This window comes from Heterodontus francisci, chromosome 1, assembly GCF_036365525.1.
Source record: "Heterodontus francisci isolate sHetFra1 chromosome 1, sHetFra1.hap1, whole genome shotgun sequence".
In the NCBI taxonomy this organism is placed as follows: domain Eukaryota; kingdom Metazoa; phylum Chordata; class Chondrichthyes; order Heterodontiformes; family Heterodontidae; genus Heterodontus; species Heterodontus francisci.
In genome coordinates, this window is record NC_090371.1 from 8343885 (window position 1) to 8359099 (window position 15215).

Sequence of the window (15215 nt, forward strand, 5' to 3'; positions counted from 1 at the left end):
CACAGAGAGAAACTGACTGACCACACTCACACAGAGAGAGAGTGACTGACTGACCACTCACATAGAGAGAGAGAGAGAGAGACTGACTGACCACACTCACACAGAGAGAAACTGACTGACCACACTCACACAGAGAGAGAGAGACTGACTGACCACTCACATAGAGAGAGAGACTGACTGACCACACTCACACAGAGAGAAACTGACTGACCACACTCACACAGAGAGAGAGACTGACTGACCACTCACATAGAGAGAGAGAGAGAAACTGACTGACCACACTCACACAGAGAGAGAGACTGACTGACCACTCACATAGAGAGACAGAGAGAGAGACTGACCACACTCACATAGAGAGAGAGACTGACTGACCACTCACATAGAGAGAGAGAGAAACTGACTGAACACACTCAGACAGAGAGAAACTGACTGACCACTCACACAGAGAGAGAGAGACTGACTGACCACACTCACAAAGAGAGAAACTGACTGACCACTCACACAGAGAGAGAGAGACTGACTGACCACACTCACAAAGAGAGAAACTGACTGACCACACTCACATAGAGAGAAACTGACTGACCACTCACATAGAGAGAGAGAGACTGACTGACCACACTCACAAAGAGAGAAACTGACTGACCACTCACACAGATTGAGAGACTGACTGACCACACTCACAAAGAGAGAAACTGACTGACCACTCACACGAGGTAGCTGTGGGAGACTTCCTCGACTTCTCTGTCTCCATCTCTGGGGATAGGTTGTCTACCAATATCCATTCTAAGCCCACCGACTCCCACAGCTACCTCGACTACACTTCTTCACACCCAACCTCCTGTAAGGACTCCATTCCATTCTCCCAGTTTCTCCGTCTTCGACGCATCTGCTCTGATGATGCTACCTTCCATGACGGTGCTTCTGATATGACCTCCTTTTTCCTCAACCGAGGATTTCCCCCCACTGTGGTTGACAGGGCCCTCAACCGTGTCCGACCCATTCCCCGCACCTCTACCCTCACCCCTTCCCCTCCCTCCCAGAACCGTGACAGGGTTCCCCTTGTCCTCACTTTTCATCCCACCAGCCTCCATATCCAAAGGATCTTCCTCCGCCATTTTCGCCACCTCCAGCGTGATGCCACTACCAGTCGCATCTTCCCCTCCCTTCCCCTGTCAGCATTCCGAAGGGATCGTTCCCTCCGCGACACCCTGGTCCACTCCTCCATTACCCCCACCACCTCGTCCCCGTGCCGGGGCACCTTCCCCTGCAATCGCAGGAGGTGTAATACCTGCCCATTTACCTCCTCTCTCCTCACTATCCCAGGCCCCAAACACTCCTTTCAGGTGAAGCAGCGATTTACTTGTACTTCTTTCAATGTAGTATACTGTATTCGCTGCTCACAGTGTGGTCTCCTCTACATTGGGGAGACCAAGTGCAGACTGGGTGACCGCTGTGCGGAACATCTCCGCTCGGTGCGCAAGCAGGACCCTGAGCTTCCGGTTGCTTGCCATTTCAACACTCCCCCCTGCTCTCATGCTCACATCTCTGTCCTGGGATTGCTGCAGTGTTCCAGTGAACATCAACGCAAGCTCGAGGAACAGCATCTCATCTACCGATTAGGCACACTACAGCCTGCCGGACTGAACATTGAGTTCAATAATTTCAGAGCATGACAGCCCCCCATTTTACTTTCATTTTTAGTTATTTTTTCTTCCTTTTTTTTTACATTCTTTTTTACATTTTTTACTATCTTTTTTTGCATTTATTTCATTTCATCTTAGTTTGTTCAGTTTGCTTACCCACTGTTTTTTTCAGTTTTGTTTTCAGGTTTGCACTTGCTGCTGTTCAATATTCAGTGTATTCACACCTAATCTGTACTAATGCTTTGTCTTTCAACACACCATTAACATATTGTTTGCCTTTGCTCCGTGACCTTTTGGTCAGCTATGTGGCCAGGTCCAATCTGCACCTTCTCCTTTGTTATCTCTTGCCCCACCCCCACCTCACTTGCTTATAATCTGTGACTTTTCTAATATTTGTCAGTTCCGAAGAAGGGTCACTGACCCGAAACGTTAACTCTGCTTCTCTTTCCACAGATGCTGCCAGACCTGCTGAGTGATTCCAGCATTTCTTGTTTTTGTTTCAGATTTCCAGCATCCGCAGTATTTTGCTTTTATAAGAGAGAGAGAGAGAGACTGACCACTCACACAGAGAGAGAAACTGACTGACCACTCACACAGAGAGAGAGACTGACTGACCACTCACATAGAGAGAGACTGACTGACCACTCACATAGAGAGAGACTGACTGACCACTCACATAGAGAGAAACTGACTGACCACTCACACAGGGAGAGAAACTGACTGACCACTCACACAGGGAGAGAAACTGACTGACCACTCACATAGAGAGAGAGACTGACTGACCACACAGAGAGAGAGACTGACTGACCACTCACAGAGAGAGAGAGACTGACTGACCACTCACAGAGAGAGAGAGACTGACTGACCACTCACAGAGAGAGAGAGAGACTGACTTACCACTGAGAGAAACTGACTGACCACTCACATAGAGAGAGAGACTGACTGACCACTCATAGAGAGAGAGAGACTGACTTACCACTCATAGAGAGAGAGAGACTGACTTACCACTCACAGAGAGAGAGAGACTGACTTACCACTCACAGAGAGAGAGAGACGGACTTACCACTCACAGAGAGAGAGAGACTGACTTACCACTCACAGAGAGAGAGAGACTGACTTACCACACTCACATGGAGAGAAACTGACTGACCACTCACATAGAGAGAGAGAGACTGACTGACCACACTCACAGAGAGAAACTGACTGACCACTCACATCGAGAGAAACTGACTGACCACTCACAAAGAGAGAAACTGACTGACCACACACATGGAGATAAACTGACTGACCACTCACACAGGGAGAGAAACTGACTGACCACTCACATAGAGAGAGAGACTGACTGACCACACTCACAATGAGAAAAACTGACTGACCACTCACATAGAGAGAGAGACTGACCACTCACACAGAGAGAGAGACTGACTGACCACTCACACAGAGAGAGAGACTGACTGACCACTCACAGAGAGAGAGAGACTGACTGACCACTCACAGAGAGAGAGAGAGACTGACTTACCACTGAGAGAGACTGACTGACCACTCACATAGAGAGAGAGACTGACTGACCACTCATAGAGAGAGAGAGACTGACTTACCACTCATAGAGAGAGAGAGACTGACTTACCACTCACAGAGAGAGAGAGACTGACTTACCACTCACAGAGAGAGAGAGACGGACTTACCACTCACAGAGAGAGAGAGACTGACTTACCACTCACAGAGAGAGAGAGACTGACTTACCACACTCACATGGAGAGAAACTGACTGACCACTCACATAGAGAGAGAGAGACTGACTGACCACACTCACAGAGAGAAACTGACTGACCACTCACATCGAGAGAAACTGACTGACCACTCACAAAGAGAGAAACTGACTGACCACACACATGGAGATAAACTGACTGACCACTCAGAAAGAGAGAGAGGGAAACTGACAGACCACTCACAGAGGGAGAGAAACTGACTGACCACTGACATCGAGAGAAACTGACTGACCACTCAGAAAGAGAGAGAGAGACTGACTGACCACACTCACAGAGAGAAACTGACTGACCACTCACATAGAGAGAGAGAGACTGACCACTCAAAGAGAGAGAGGGAAACTGACAGACCACTCACAGAGGGAGAGAGAGACTGACTGACCACTCACAGAGAGAGAGAGAGACTGACTGACCACTCACAGAGAGAGAGACTGACTGACCAACCACTCAGCGAGAGAGACTGTCTGACCACTCACAGAGAGAGAGACAACTCAGAGAGAGAGAGACTGACTGACCACTCACTCACAGGGAGAGAGAGAGAGACTGACCACTCACAGAGAGAGAGAGAGGGAGAGAGACTGACCACTGTGAGAGGGAGAGAGACTGACCACTGTGAGAGGGAGAGAGACTGACCACTGTGAGAGAGAGAGAAACTGACCACTGTGAGAGAGAGAGGGAGAGACTGACCACTCAGATAGAGAGAGAGACTTCCCACTCTCAAAAAGAGAGAGAGAGAGACTTACCAGTCACAAAGGGAGAGAGAGGAAGGGAGAGACTGACCACTCACAAAGAGAGAGAGAGAGACTGACCACTCACAGAGTGAGAGTGACTTACCAGTCACAAAGAGAGAGAGAGAGACGGACCAGTCACAGAGAGAAAGAGTGACTTACCAGTCACAAAGAGAGAGAGAGAGGGAGAGAGAGACTGACCACTCGCAGAGACAGTGAGAGAGACTGACCACTCATACGAGAGAGAGACTGACTGACCACTCACAGAGAAACTGACTGACCACTCACAGAGAGAGAGAGAGAGAGAGAGAGACTGACTACTCACAAAGAGAGAGAGAGAGACTGACTACTCACAAAGAGAGAGAGAGAGACTTCCCACTCGCAAAGAGAGAGAGAGAGACTTCCCACTCGCAAAGAGAGAGGGAGAGACTTCCCACTCGCAAAGAGAGAGGGAGAGACTTCCCACTCGCAAAGAGAGAGGGAGAGACTTCCCACTCGCAAAGAGAGAGGGAGAGACTTCCCACTCGCAAAGAGAGAGGGAGAGACTTCCCACTCGCAAAGAGAGAGAGAGAGACTTCCCACTCGCAAAGAGAGAGAGAGAGACTTCCCACTCGCAAAGAGAGAGGGAGAGACTTCCCACTCGCAAAGAGAGAGGGAGAGACTTCCCACTCGCAAAGAGAGAGAGAGAGACTTCCCACTCGCAAAGAGAGAGGGAGAGACTTCCCACTCGCAAAGAGAGAGAGAGAGACTTCCCACTCGCAAAGAGAGAGGGAGAGACTTCCCACTCGCAAAGAGAGAGGGAGAGACTTCCCACTCGCAAAGAGAGAGGGAGAGACTTCCCACTCGCAAAGAGAGAGGGAGAGACTTCCCACTCGCAAACCGAGAGAGAGAGACTTCCCACTCGCAAACCGAGAGAGAGAGAGACTTCCCACTCGCAAACCGAGAGAGAGAGAGACTTCCCACTCGCAAACCGAGAGAGAGACTTCCCACTCGCAAACAGAGAGAGAGAGAGAGACTTCCCACTCGCAAACAGAGAGAGAGACTTCCCACTCACAAAGAGAGGGAGAGAGAGACTGACCAGTCACAGAGAGAGAGAGAGAGAGACTGTCACAAAGAGAGAGAGAGAGACTGTCACAAAGAGAGAGTGAGGGACTGACACTGACCACTGAGAGAGAGAGACTGACACTGACCCACTGAGAGAGAGAGAGAGAGAGACTGACACTGACCCACTGAGAGAGAGAGGGAGAGAGAGAGACTGACAATGACCACTGAGAGAGAGAGAGAGAGAGAGAGACTGACACTGACCCACTGAGAGAGAGAGAGGGAGAGAGAGACTGACAATGACCACTGAGAGAGAGAGGGAGAGAGAGACTGACAATAACCACTCACAAAGAGAGAGAGACACTGACCACTGAGAGAGAGAGAGGGAGAGAGAGACTGACCACTGAGAGAGAGAGGGAGAGAGAGAGACTGACACTGACCCACTGAGGGAGAGAGACTGACACTGACCCACTGAGAGAGAGAGGGAGAGAGAGACTGACATTGACCCACTGAGAGGGAGAGAGGGAGAGAGAGACTGACACTGACCACTGAGAGAGAGGGAGAGAGAGACTGACACTGACCACTCACAAAGAGAGAGAGACTGACACTGACCACTGAGAGAGAGAGGGAGTGACTGACACTGACCCACTGACAGAGAGAGAGAGGGAGAGAGAGACTGACACTGACCCACTGAGAGAGAGAGAGGGAGAGAGAGACTGACACTGACCACTGAGAGAGAGGGAGAGAGAGACTGACACTGACCACTCACAAAGAGAGAGAGACTGACACTGACCACTGAGAGAGAGAGGGAGTGACTGACACTGACCCACTGACAGAGAGAGAGAGGGAGAGAGAGACTGACACTGACCCACTGAGAGAGAGAGGGAGAGAGAGACTGACACTGACCACTGAGAGAGAGGGAGAGAGAGACTGACACTGACCACTGAGAGAGAGAGGGAGAGAGAGACTGACAATAACCACTCACAAAGAGAGAGAGAGACTGACACTGACCACTGAGAGAGAGAGACTGACACTGACCCACTGAGAGAGAGAGAGGGGGAGAGAGAGACTGACACTGACCCACTGAGAGAGAGAGGGAGAGAGAGACTGACATTGACCACTGAGAGAGAGAGGGAGAGAGAGACTGACACTGACCCACAGAGGGAGAGAGAGACTGACACTGACCACTGAGAGAGAGAGGGAGAGAGAGACTGACACTGACCACTGAGAGAGAGAGGGAGAGAGAGACTGACACTGACCACTGAGAGAGAGAGGGAGAGAGAGAGACTGACACTGACCCACTGAGAGAGAGAGAGGGAGAGAGAGACTGACACTGACCCACTGAGAGAGAGAGAGGGAGAGAGAGACTGACACTGACCACTGAGAGAGAGAGGGAGAGCACAGTGGCGCAGTGGTTAGCACTGCAGCCTCACAGCTCCATGGACCTGGGTTCGATTCCGGGTACTGCCTGTGTGGAGTTTGCAAGTTCTCCCTGTGTCTGCGTGGGTTTTCTCCGGGTGCTCCGGTTTCCTCCCACAAGCCAAAAGACTTGCAGGTTGATAGGTAAATTGGCCATTATAAATTGTCACCAGTATAGGTAGGTGGTCGGGAAATATAGGGACAGGTGGGGATGTTTGTTGAGAATATGGGATTAGTGTAGGATTAGTATAAATGGGTGGTTGATGTTCGGCACAGACTCGGTGGGCCGAAGGGCCTGTTTCAGTGCTGTATCTCTAATCTAATCTAATCTAGAGAGAGACTGACACTGACCACTCACAAAGAGAGAGAGAGAGAGACTGACACTGACCCACTGAGAGAGAGAGGGAGAGAGAGACTGACACTGACCACTGAGAGAGAGAGGGAGAGAGAGACTGACACTGACCACTCACAAAGAGAGAGAGAGAGAGACTGACACTGACCACTGAGAGAGAGAGAGGGAGAGAGAGACTGACACTGACCACTGAGAGAGAGAGACTGACACTGACCACTGAGAGAGAGAGGGAGAGAGAGAGACTGACACTGACCCACTGAGAGAGAGAGAGGGAGAGAGAGACTGACACTGACCCACTGAGAGAGAGAGGGAGAGAGAGACTGACACTGACCACTGAGAGAGAGAGGGAGAGAGAGACTGACACTGACCACTGAGAGAGAGAGGGAGAGAGAGACTGACACTGACCCACTCAGAGAGAGAGAGAGAGATTCGCACTGACCCACTCACAGTGAGAGAGAGAGAGAGACTCACACTGACCCACTCGCAGAGAGAGAGAGATTGACTGTTTCACTCACAGAGGGAGAGCAACTGACACTGACCTACTGAGAGAGAGAGAGAGAGACTGACACAGAGTGAGAGAGAGAGGGAAAGACTGACACTGACCCACTCACACGGGGGGAGAGAGAGACTGACTGACACTGACCCACTCAGAGAGAGAGAGAGAGACTGACACTGACCCACTCACACGGGGGGAGAGAGGGCCTGACTGACACTGACCACTCACAAAGGGAAAGATAGAGAGAGAGACTGACTGTCCCACTCACAGAGGGTGGTGGCGGGGGCGAGAGGAGGAAGAGGGGGAGAGAGAGAGAGAGAGAGAGAGAGAGAAAGACTGGCATTGATCCACAGAGAAAGAGAGAGACTGACACCGACCCACTCACAGGGGGAGAGAGAGAGACTGATACTGTCAAGAAGACAAGCCTTAAGGCTTTGTGCCTTAACGCGTGGAGCATTTGCAATAAAGTGGATGAATTAATTGCACAAATAGATGTAAACGGGTATGATATAGTCGGGATTACGGAGACATGGCTGCAAGGTGACCAGGGATGGGAAATGAACATCCAGGGGTATTCAGTATTTGGGAAGGACAGACAAAAAGCAGAAGGAGGTGGAGTTGCATTGCTGGTTAAAGAGGAAATTAACGCAATAGTGAGGAAAGTTATTAGCTCTGACGATGTGGAATCTGTATGGGTAGAGCTGAGAAAAACTAAGGTGCAAAAAACGTCAGCGAGGGTTGTATATAGATCCCCAAACTGTAGTGGTGATGTTGGGAATGGCATTAAACAGGATATTGGAGACGCATGCGATTAAGGAACATCTGTAATTATGGGTGAGTTTAATCTGCATATAGATTGGGCAAATCAAATTAGTCACAATAGGCCCTCCTAGACTGGGTATTGTGTAATGAGAGGAATAATTGACAATCTAGTGGTGCAAAACCCCCTTGGGGATGAGCGACCGTAATATGATAGAATTCTTCATCAAGATGGAGAGCGTCGTAGTTGATTCTGAGATTAGGGTCCTGAATCTTAGTAAAGGAAACTACAAAGGTATGAGGTACGAGTTGGTTATGATGGATTGGGAAACATTAATGAAAGGGATGACGGTGGATAGGCAATGGCAAACATTCAAAGAGCGCATGGATGAACTGCAACAATTGTTCATCCCTGTCTGGCGCAAAAGTAAAACGGGAAAGGTAGCCAAACCATGGCTTACAAGGGAAATTAGAGATAGCATTAGATCCAAGGAAGAGGCATATAAATTTGCCAGAAAAAACAACAGACCTGAGGATTGGGAGCAGTTTAGAATTCAGCAAAGGAGGACCAAGGGATTGATTAAGAAGGGGAAAATAGAGTACGAGGGCAAGCTTGCAGGGAACATAAAAACTGACTGTAAAAGTTTCTATAGGTATGTGAAGAGAAAAAGATTTGTGAAGACAAATGTAGGTCATTTACAGTCAGAAACAGGGGAATTTATTATGGGGAACAAAGAAATGGCTGACCAACTAAATGCATACTTTGGTTCTGTCTTCACAAGGGAGGACACAAATATACCAGAAATGTTGGGGAACACAGGGCTTAGTGAGAGAGAGGAACTGAAGGAAATCAGTATTAGTAGAACATAGAACATAGAACATAGAAAAATACAGCACAGAACAGGCCCTTCGGCCCACGATGTTGTGCCGATCCTTTGTCCTCTGTCAAGGACAATTTAATCTATACCCCATCATTCTCCTTTATCCATATACCTATCTAAAAGCCGTTTGAAAGTCCCTAAAGTTTCTGACTCAACAACTTCCCCAGGCAAGGCATTCCATGCCCCGACCACTCTCTGGGTAAAGAACCTTCCCCTGACATCCCCCTTATATCTCCCACCCTTCACCTTAAATTTATGACCCCTTGTAACGCTTTGCTCCACCCGGGGAAAAAGTTTCTGACTGTCTACCCTATCTATTCCCCTGATCATCTTATAAACCTCTATCATGTCACCCCTCATCCTTCTCCGTTCTAATGAGAAGAGGCCTAGAATGTTCAGCCTTTCCTCGTAAGACTTATTCTCCATTCCAGGCAACATCCTGGTAAATCTCCTCTGCACCCTCTCCAAGGCTTCCACATCCTTCCTAAAATGAGGCGACCAGAACTGCACACAGTACTCCAAATGAGGCCTTACCAAGGTCCTGTACAGCTGCATCATCACCTCACGGCTCTTAAATTCAATCCCTCTGCTAATGAACGCTAACACCCCATATGCCTTCTTCACAGCCCTATCCACCTGAGTTGCAACTTTCAACGATCTATGCACATAGACCCCAAGGTCTCTCTGCTCCTCCACATGCCCAAGAACCCTACCGTTAACCCAGTATTTTGCATTCGTGTTTGTCCTTCCAAAATGGACGACCTCACACTTTTCAGTGTTAAACTCCATCTGCCACTTTTCAGCCCAGCACTGCAACCTATCCAAGTCCCTTTGCAGACGACAATAGCCCTCCTCGGTATCCACAACTCCACCAACCTTTGTATCATCTGCAAATTTACTGACCCACCCTTCGACTTCCTCATCCAAGTCGTTAATAAAAATCACAAACAGGAGAGGACCCAGAACTGATCCCTGTGGCACGCCACTGGTAACTGGGCTCCAGGCTGAGTATTTACCATCTAAGACCACTCTCTGCCTTCTATCAGTTAGCCAATTCTTAATCCAAATGGCCACATTCCCCACTATCCCATGCCTCCTGACTTTCTCCATAAGTCTACCATGGGGGACCTTATCAAATGCCTTACTAAAATCCATGTACACCACATCCACTGGTTTACCCTCATCCACTTGCTTGGTCACCTGCTCAAAGAATTCAATCAGGCTTGTGAGGCAAGACCTACCCCTCACAAAACCGTGCTGACTGTCCCGAATCAAGCAGTGTCTTTCCAGATGCTCAGAAATCCTATCCCTCAGCACCTTTTCCATCAACTTGCCTACCACCGAAGTAAGACTAACTGGCCTGTAATTCCCAGGGTTGTTCCTATTCCCTTTCTTGAACAGGGGCACAACATTTGCCACCCTCCAATCACCTGGTACCACCCCCGTCAACAGAGAAGATGAAAAGATCATTGCCAGCGGCTCTGCAATTTCATCCCTTGCTTCCCATAACATCCTTGGATATACCCCGTCAGGCCCGGGAGACTTGTCTATCTTCAAGTTATTCAAAAACCCCAACACATCTTCCCTCCTAACGAGCACTTCCTCGAGCTTACCAGTCTGTTTCACAACGTCCTCTTCAGTAATACACCCCTTCTCATTCGTAAATACCGAAGAGAAGTACTCATTCAAAACCTCACTTATCTCTTCCGGCTCAACACACAGTCTCCCGCTATTGTCCTTGACCGGACCTACGGTCCCCCTAGTCATCTTCATATTTCTGACATACGCGTAAAAGGCCTTGGGGTTTTCTTTTATCCTACCCGCCAAGCATTTTTCATGCCCTCTCTTAGCTCTCCTAATCCCTTTCTTCAGATCCTTCCTGGCCATCTTGTATCCCTCCAGAGCTATGCCTGTGCCCTTTTTCCTCAACCTTATATACGCATCCTTCTTCTTCCTAACAAGACTCTCAACCTCTCTTGTCAACCACGGTTCCCTCACATGACCATCCCTTCCCTGTCTGACAGGGACATGCTTATCAATGGCCCCTACTATCTGCTCCTTGAAAAAGTTCCACATTTCGACCGTGCCCTTCCCTGCCAGCATATGCTCCCAACTTATGCTCCTCAGTTCCTGCCTGACAGCATCATATCTACCCTTCCCCCAATTGTAAACCTTGCCCTGTTGCACATACCTATCCCTCTCCATTACCACAGTGAATGCTACAGAATTGTGATCACTATCTCCAAAGTGCTCGCCCACCAACAGCTCTATCACTTGCCCTGGTTCATTACCTAGTACCAAATCCAATATTGCCTCCCCTCTGGTCGGGCAGTCTACATACTGAGTCAGAAAAGCTTCCTGGACATACTGCACAAACACTACCCCATCCAAACTATTCGATCTAAAGAGTTGCCAATCAATATTTGGGAAGTTGAAATCCCCCATAATTACTACCCTGTGACTTCTGCTCCTTTCCAAAATCTGTTTCCCAATCTGCTCTTCCACCTCCCTGCTGCTATTGGGGGGCCGATAGAAAACTCCCATCAAGGTGACTGCTCCTTTCCTGTTCCTGACCTCAACCCACAGTGCCTCAGTCGGCAGATCCTCCTCGAAAATTCTTTCAGCAGTTGTTACACTATTTCTAACTAACAATGCCACCCCCCCACCTCTTTTACCACCATTCCTAATCTTATGAAAACATCTATAACCAGGTACCTCCAAGAACCATTCCTCCCCCTCACCTATCCACGTTTCAGTGATGGCCACAACATCGTAGTCCCAAGTGCCCATCCACGCCTTCAATTCACTCACCTTATTCCTGATGCTTCTTGCGTTGAAGTATACGCACTTTAACCCTTCTCTGTGCCCATCTGTCCTCTGCGACAGTGCTACCTTCCCCAATACCTCACTACACTCTTTGTCTTTCTGAGTGGACCCACTGGTCCCTGGACTACAAGTCCGGTTCCCATCCCCCTCCCAAACTAGTTTAAACCCTCCCGAACAGTACTAGCAAACCTCCCTCCCAGGATATTGGTGCCCCTCTGGTTCAGATGCAGCCCGTCCTGTTTGAACAGGTCCCATCTTCCCCAGAATGCATTCCAATTATCCAAGAACTGGAAGCCCTCTCTTCTACACCATTCCTGCAGCCACGTGTTCAGCTGTGCTCTCTCCCTATTCCTAGCCTCACTATCACGTGGCGCCGGCAACAAACCAGAGATAACAACTCTGTCCGTCCGAGCTTTCAGCTTCCAGCCTAACTCCCTAAACTCACTTCTAACATCTGTGCCACCCTTCCTTCCTACGTCGTTGGTGCCAATGTGCACCACGACCTCTGGCTGCTCCCCCTCCCCTTTAAGGATCCTGAAGACGCGATCACAAACATCACGGACCCTGGCACCAGGTAGGCAACAAACCATCCGTGCGTCTCGCTTGCGCCCACAGAACCGCCTGTCGGTACTCCTCACCATCGAGTCCCCGATGACTAGTGCTCTAGTGTTAGGGAAATTGATGGGATTGAGGGCTGATAAATCCCCAGGACCTGATAATCTACATCCCAGAGTACTTCAGGAAGTGGTCCTAGAAATAGTGGATGCATTGGTGGTCATCTTCCAAGATTCTATAGACTCTGGAACAGTTCCTACAGATTGGAGGGTAGCTAATGTAACCCCACTATTTAAAAAGGGAGGTAGAGAGAAAGCAGGGAATTATAGACCAGTCAGCCTGACATCGGTAGTGGGGAAAATTCTAGAGTCCAACTTCAACGATTTTATAGCAGAGCACTTAGAGAATAGTGGTAGAATCAGGCAGAGTCAGCATGGATTTCCGAAAGGGAAATCATGCTGGTCAAATCTACTAGAATTCTTCGACGATGTAACTAATGAGGGGGAGCCAGTGATGTGGTTTATTTGGATTTACAGAAGGCTTTCGATAAAGTCCCACCTAAGAGATTAGAGTGTAAAATTAAAGCGCATGGGATTGGGAGTAGTGTATCGCGATGGATAGAAAATTGGTTGGCGGACAGCAAATAAAGAGTAGGGATAAATGGGTCTTTTTCCGAATGGCAGGCAGTGACTAGTGGGGTATGGCAGCTATTCACAATATGTGTTAATGATTTAGATGAGGGAACTAAATGTAATATTTCCAAATTTGCAGATGACACAAAACTGGGTGGGAGGGTGAGTTGTGAGGAGGATGCAGAGAGGCTTCAGGGTGATTTGGACAAGTTGAGTGAGTGGGCAAATGCATGGCAGATGCAGTATAATGTAGATAAATGTGAGGTTATCCACTTTGGTAGCAAAAACAGGAAGGCAGATTATTATCTGAATGGCTATAAACTGAGAGAGGGCAATATGCAGCGAGACCTGGGTGTTCTCGTACACAGGTCGCTGAAGGTAAGCATGGAGGTGCAACAGGCGGTAAAAAAGGCAAATGGTATGTTGACCTTCATAGCGAGAGGATTCGAGTACAGGAGTAGGGATGTCTTGCTGCAATTATACAGGGCCTTGGTGAGGCCTGGAATATTGTGTGCAGTTTTGGTCTCCTTATCTGAGGAAGGATTGTTCTTGCTTTAGAGGGAGTGCAGCGAAGCTTTACCAGACTGATTCCTGGGATGGCAGGACTGACGTATGAGGGGAGATTGAGTCGGTTAGGATTATATTCGCTGGAGTTCAGAAGAGTGAGGGGGGATCTCATAGAAACCTATAAAATTCTAACAGGACTTGACAGGGTAGATGCAGGAAGGATGTTCCCGATGGTGGGGGAGTCCAGAACCAGGGGTCATAGTCTAAGGATACGGGGTAAACCTTTCAGGACTGAGATGAAGAGAAATTTCTTCACCAGAGAGTGGTGAGCCTGTGGAACTCACTACTACATAAAGCAGTTGAGGCCAAAACATTGTATGTTTTCGAGAAGGAGTTAGATATCGCTCTTGGGTCTAAAGGGATCAAAGGGTATGGGGCGAAAGCGGGAACAGGTTATTGAGTTGGATGCTCAGCCATGCTCATAATAAATAGTGGAGCAGGCTCGAAGGGCCGAATGGCCTACTCCTATTTTCTATGTTTCTATGTCCCACTTACAGGGAGAGAGAGAGAGACTGACACTGACCACTCACAGAGGGAGAGCTAGAGAGAGAAAGACTGACACTGACCCACCTGCAGAGAGAGAGAGCGAGAGAGACTCATTCTGACCCACTCGCAGAGAGAGACTCACATTGACCCACTCGCAGAGAGAGAGACTGACCCATTCACAGAGACAGAGACAGTGAGAGTCTGACACTGTTTCACTCACAGGGAAAGAGAGAGTGAGCGCGCACACGACTGGCACTGACCCACACTCAGAGAGAGAGACTGACACTGACCCACTGAGAGAGAGCGAGAGCGGGAGCGACTGACACTGACCATTCACAGAGAGTGAGAGAGAGAGACACTGACCCACTAGAGTGAGAGAGAGACACACACACACTGACCCAGTCAGAGTGAGATTGACTGACACTGACCCACTCACAGAGACACAGCTATGAGGAGAGATTGAGTCGGTTAGGATTATATTCGCTGGAGTTCAGAAGAGTGAGGGGGGATCTCCATTGTAAAACGAATTGTTAGGACAGATAGAGAGAAGCATTTTCCAGTGGTGAGGGGTCCTGGACAAAGGTTATAACCTTAACAGCAGAGCCAGGCTACTCAGGAGCGACATATGTATAAATCCCCACAAGAAGCAGTTACTAGCTCAGGGCGGCACAGTGGCGCAGTGGTTAGCACCGCAGTCTCACAGCGCCAGCGACCCGGGTTCAATTCTGGGTACTGCCTGTGTGGAGTTTGCAAGTTCTCCCTGTGTCTGCGTGGGTTTCCTCCGGGTGCTCCGGTTTCCTCCCACATGCCAAAAGACTTGCAGGTTGATAGGTAAATTGGCCATTATAAATTGCCCCTAGTACAGGTAGGTGGTAGGGGAATATAGGGACAGGTGAGGATGTGGTAGGAATATGGGATTAGTGTAGGATTAATATAAATGGGTGGTTAATGGTCGGCACAGACTCGGAGGGCCGAAGGACCTGCTTCAGTGCTGTATCTCTAAATCAAATTAATAACTTTAAATAAAAACAGAAAATGCTGAGAATACTCAGTTCTAACAGCATC

The 15215-nt window shown here is 48.8% G+C and overlaps 1 protein-coding gene across 5 annotated transcripts in view; it reads left to right on the top strand.

Annotated features, from left to right (window-relative positions):
- wdr54 (WD repeat domain 54) overlaps window positions 1–15215 on the top strand; it is a 151190-nt gene that overhangs the window by 93773 nt on the left and 42202 nt on the right. The window contains exon 1 of one of the 5 annotated variants that reach the window (XM_068028633.1): window positions 8202–8278. The exons of 1 other annotated variant lie outside the window; for it this stretch is intronic. In XM_068028633.1, the coding sequence (XP_067884734.1) occupies window positions 8250–8278 (29 nt within the window). In that variant the 5' untranslated portion in view covers window positions 8202–8249. Of the gene's footprint in view, window positions 1–8201; window positions 8279–15215 lie in introns of those variants that run through there. 3 more of the 5 variants (XM_068028632.1, XM_068028636.1, XM_068028635.1) reach the window with 3 other exon arrangements.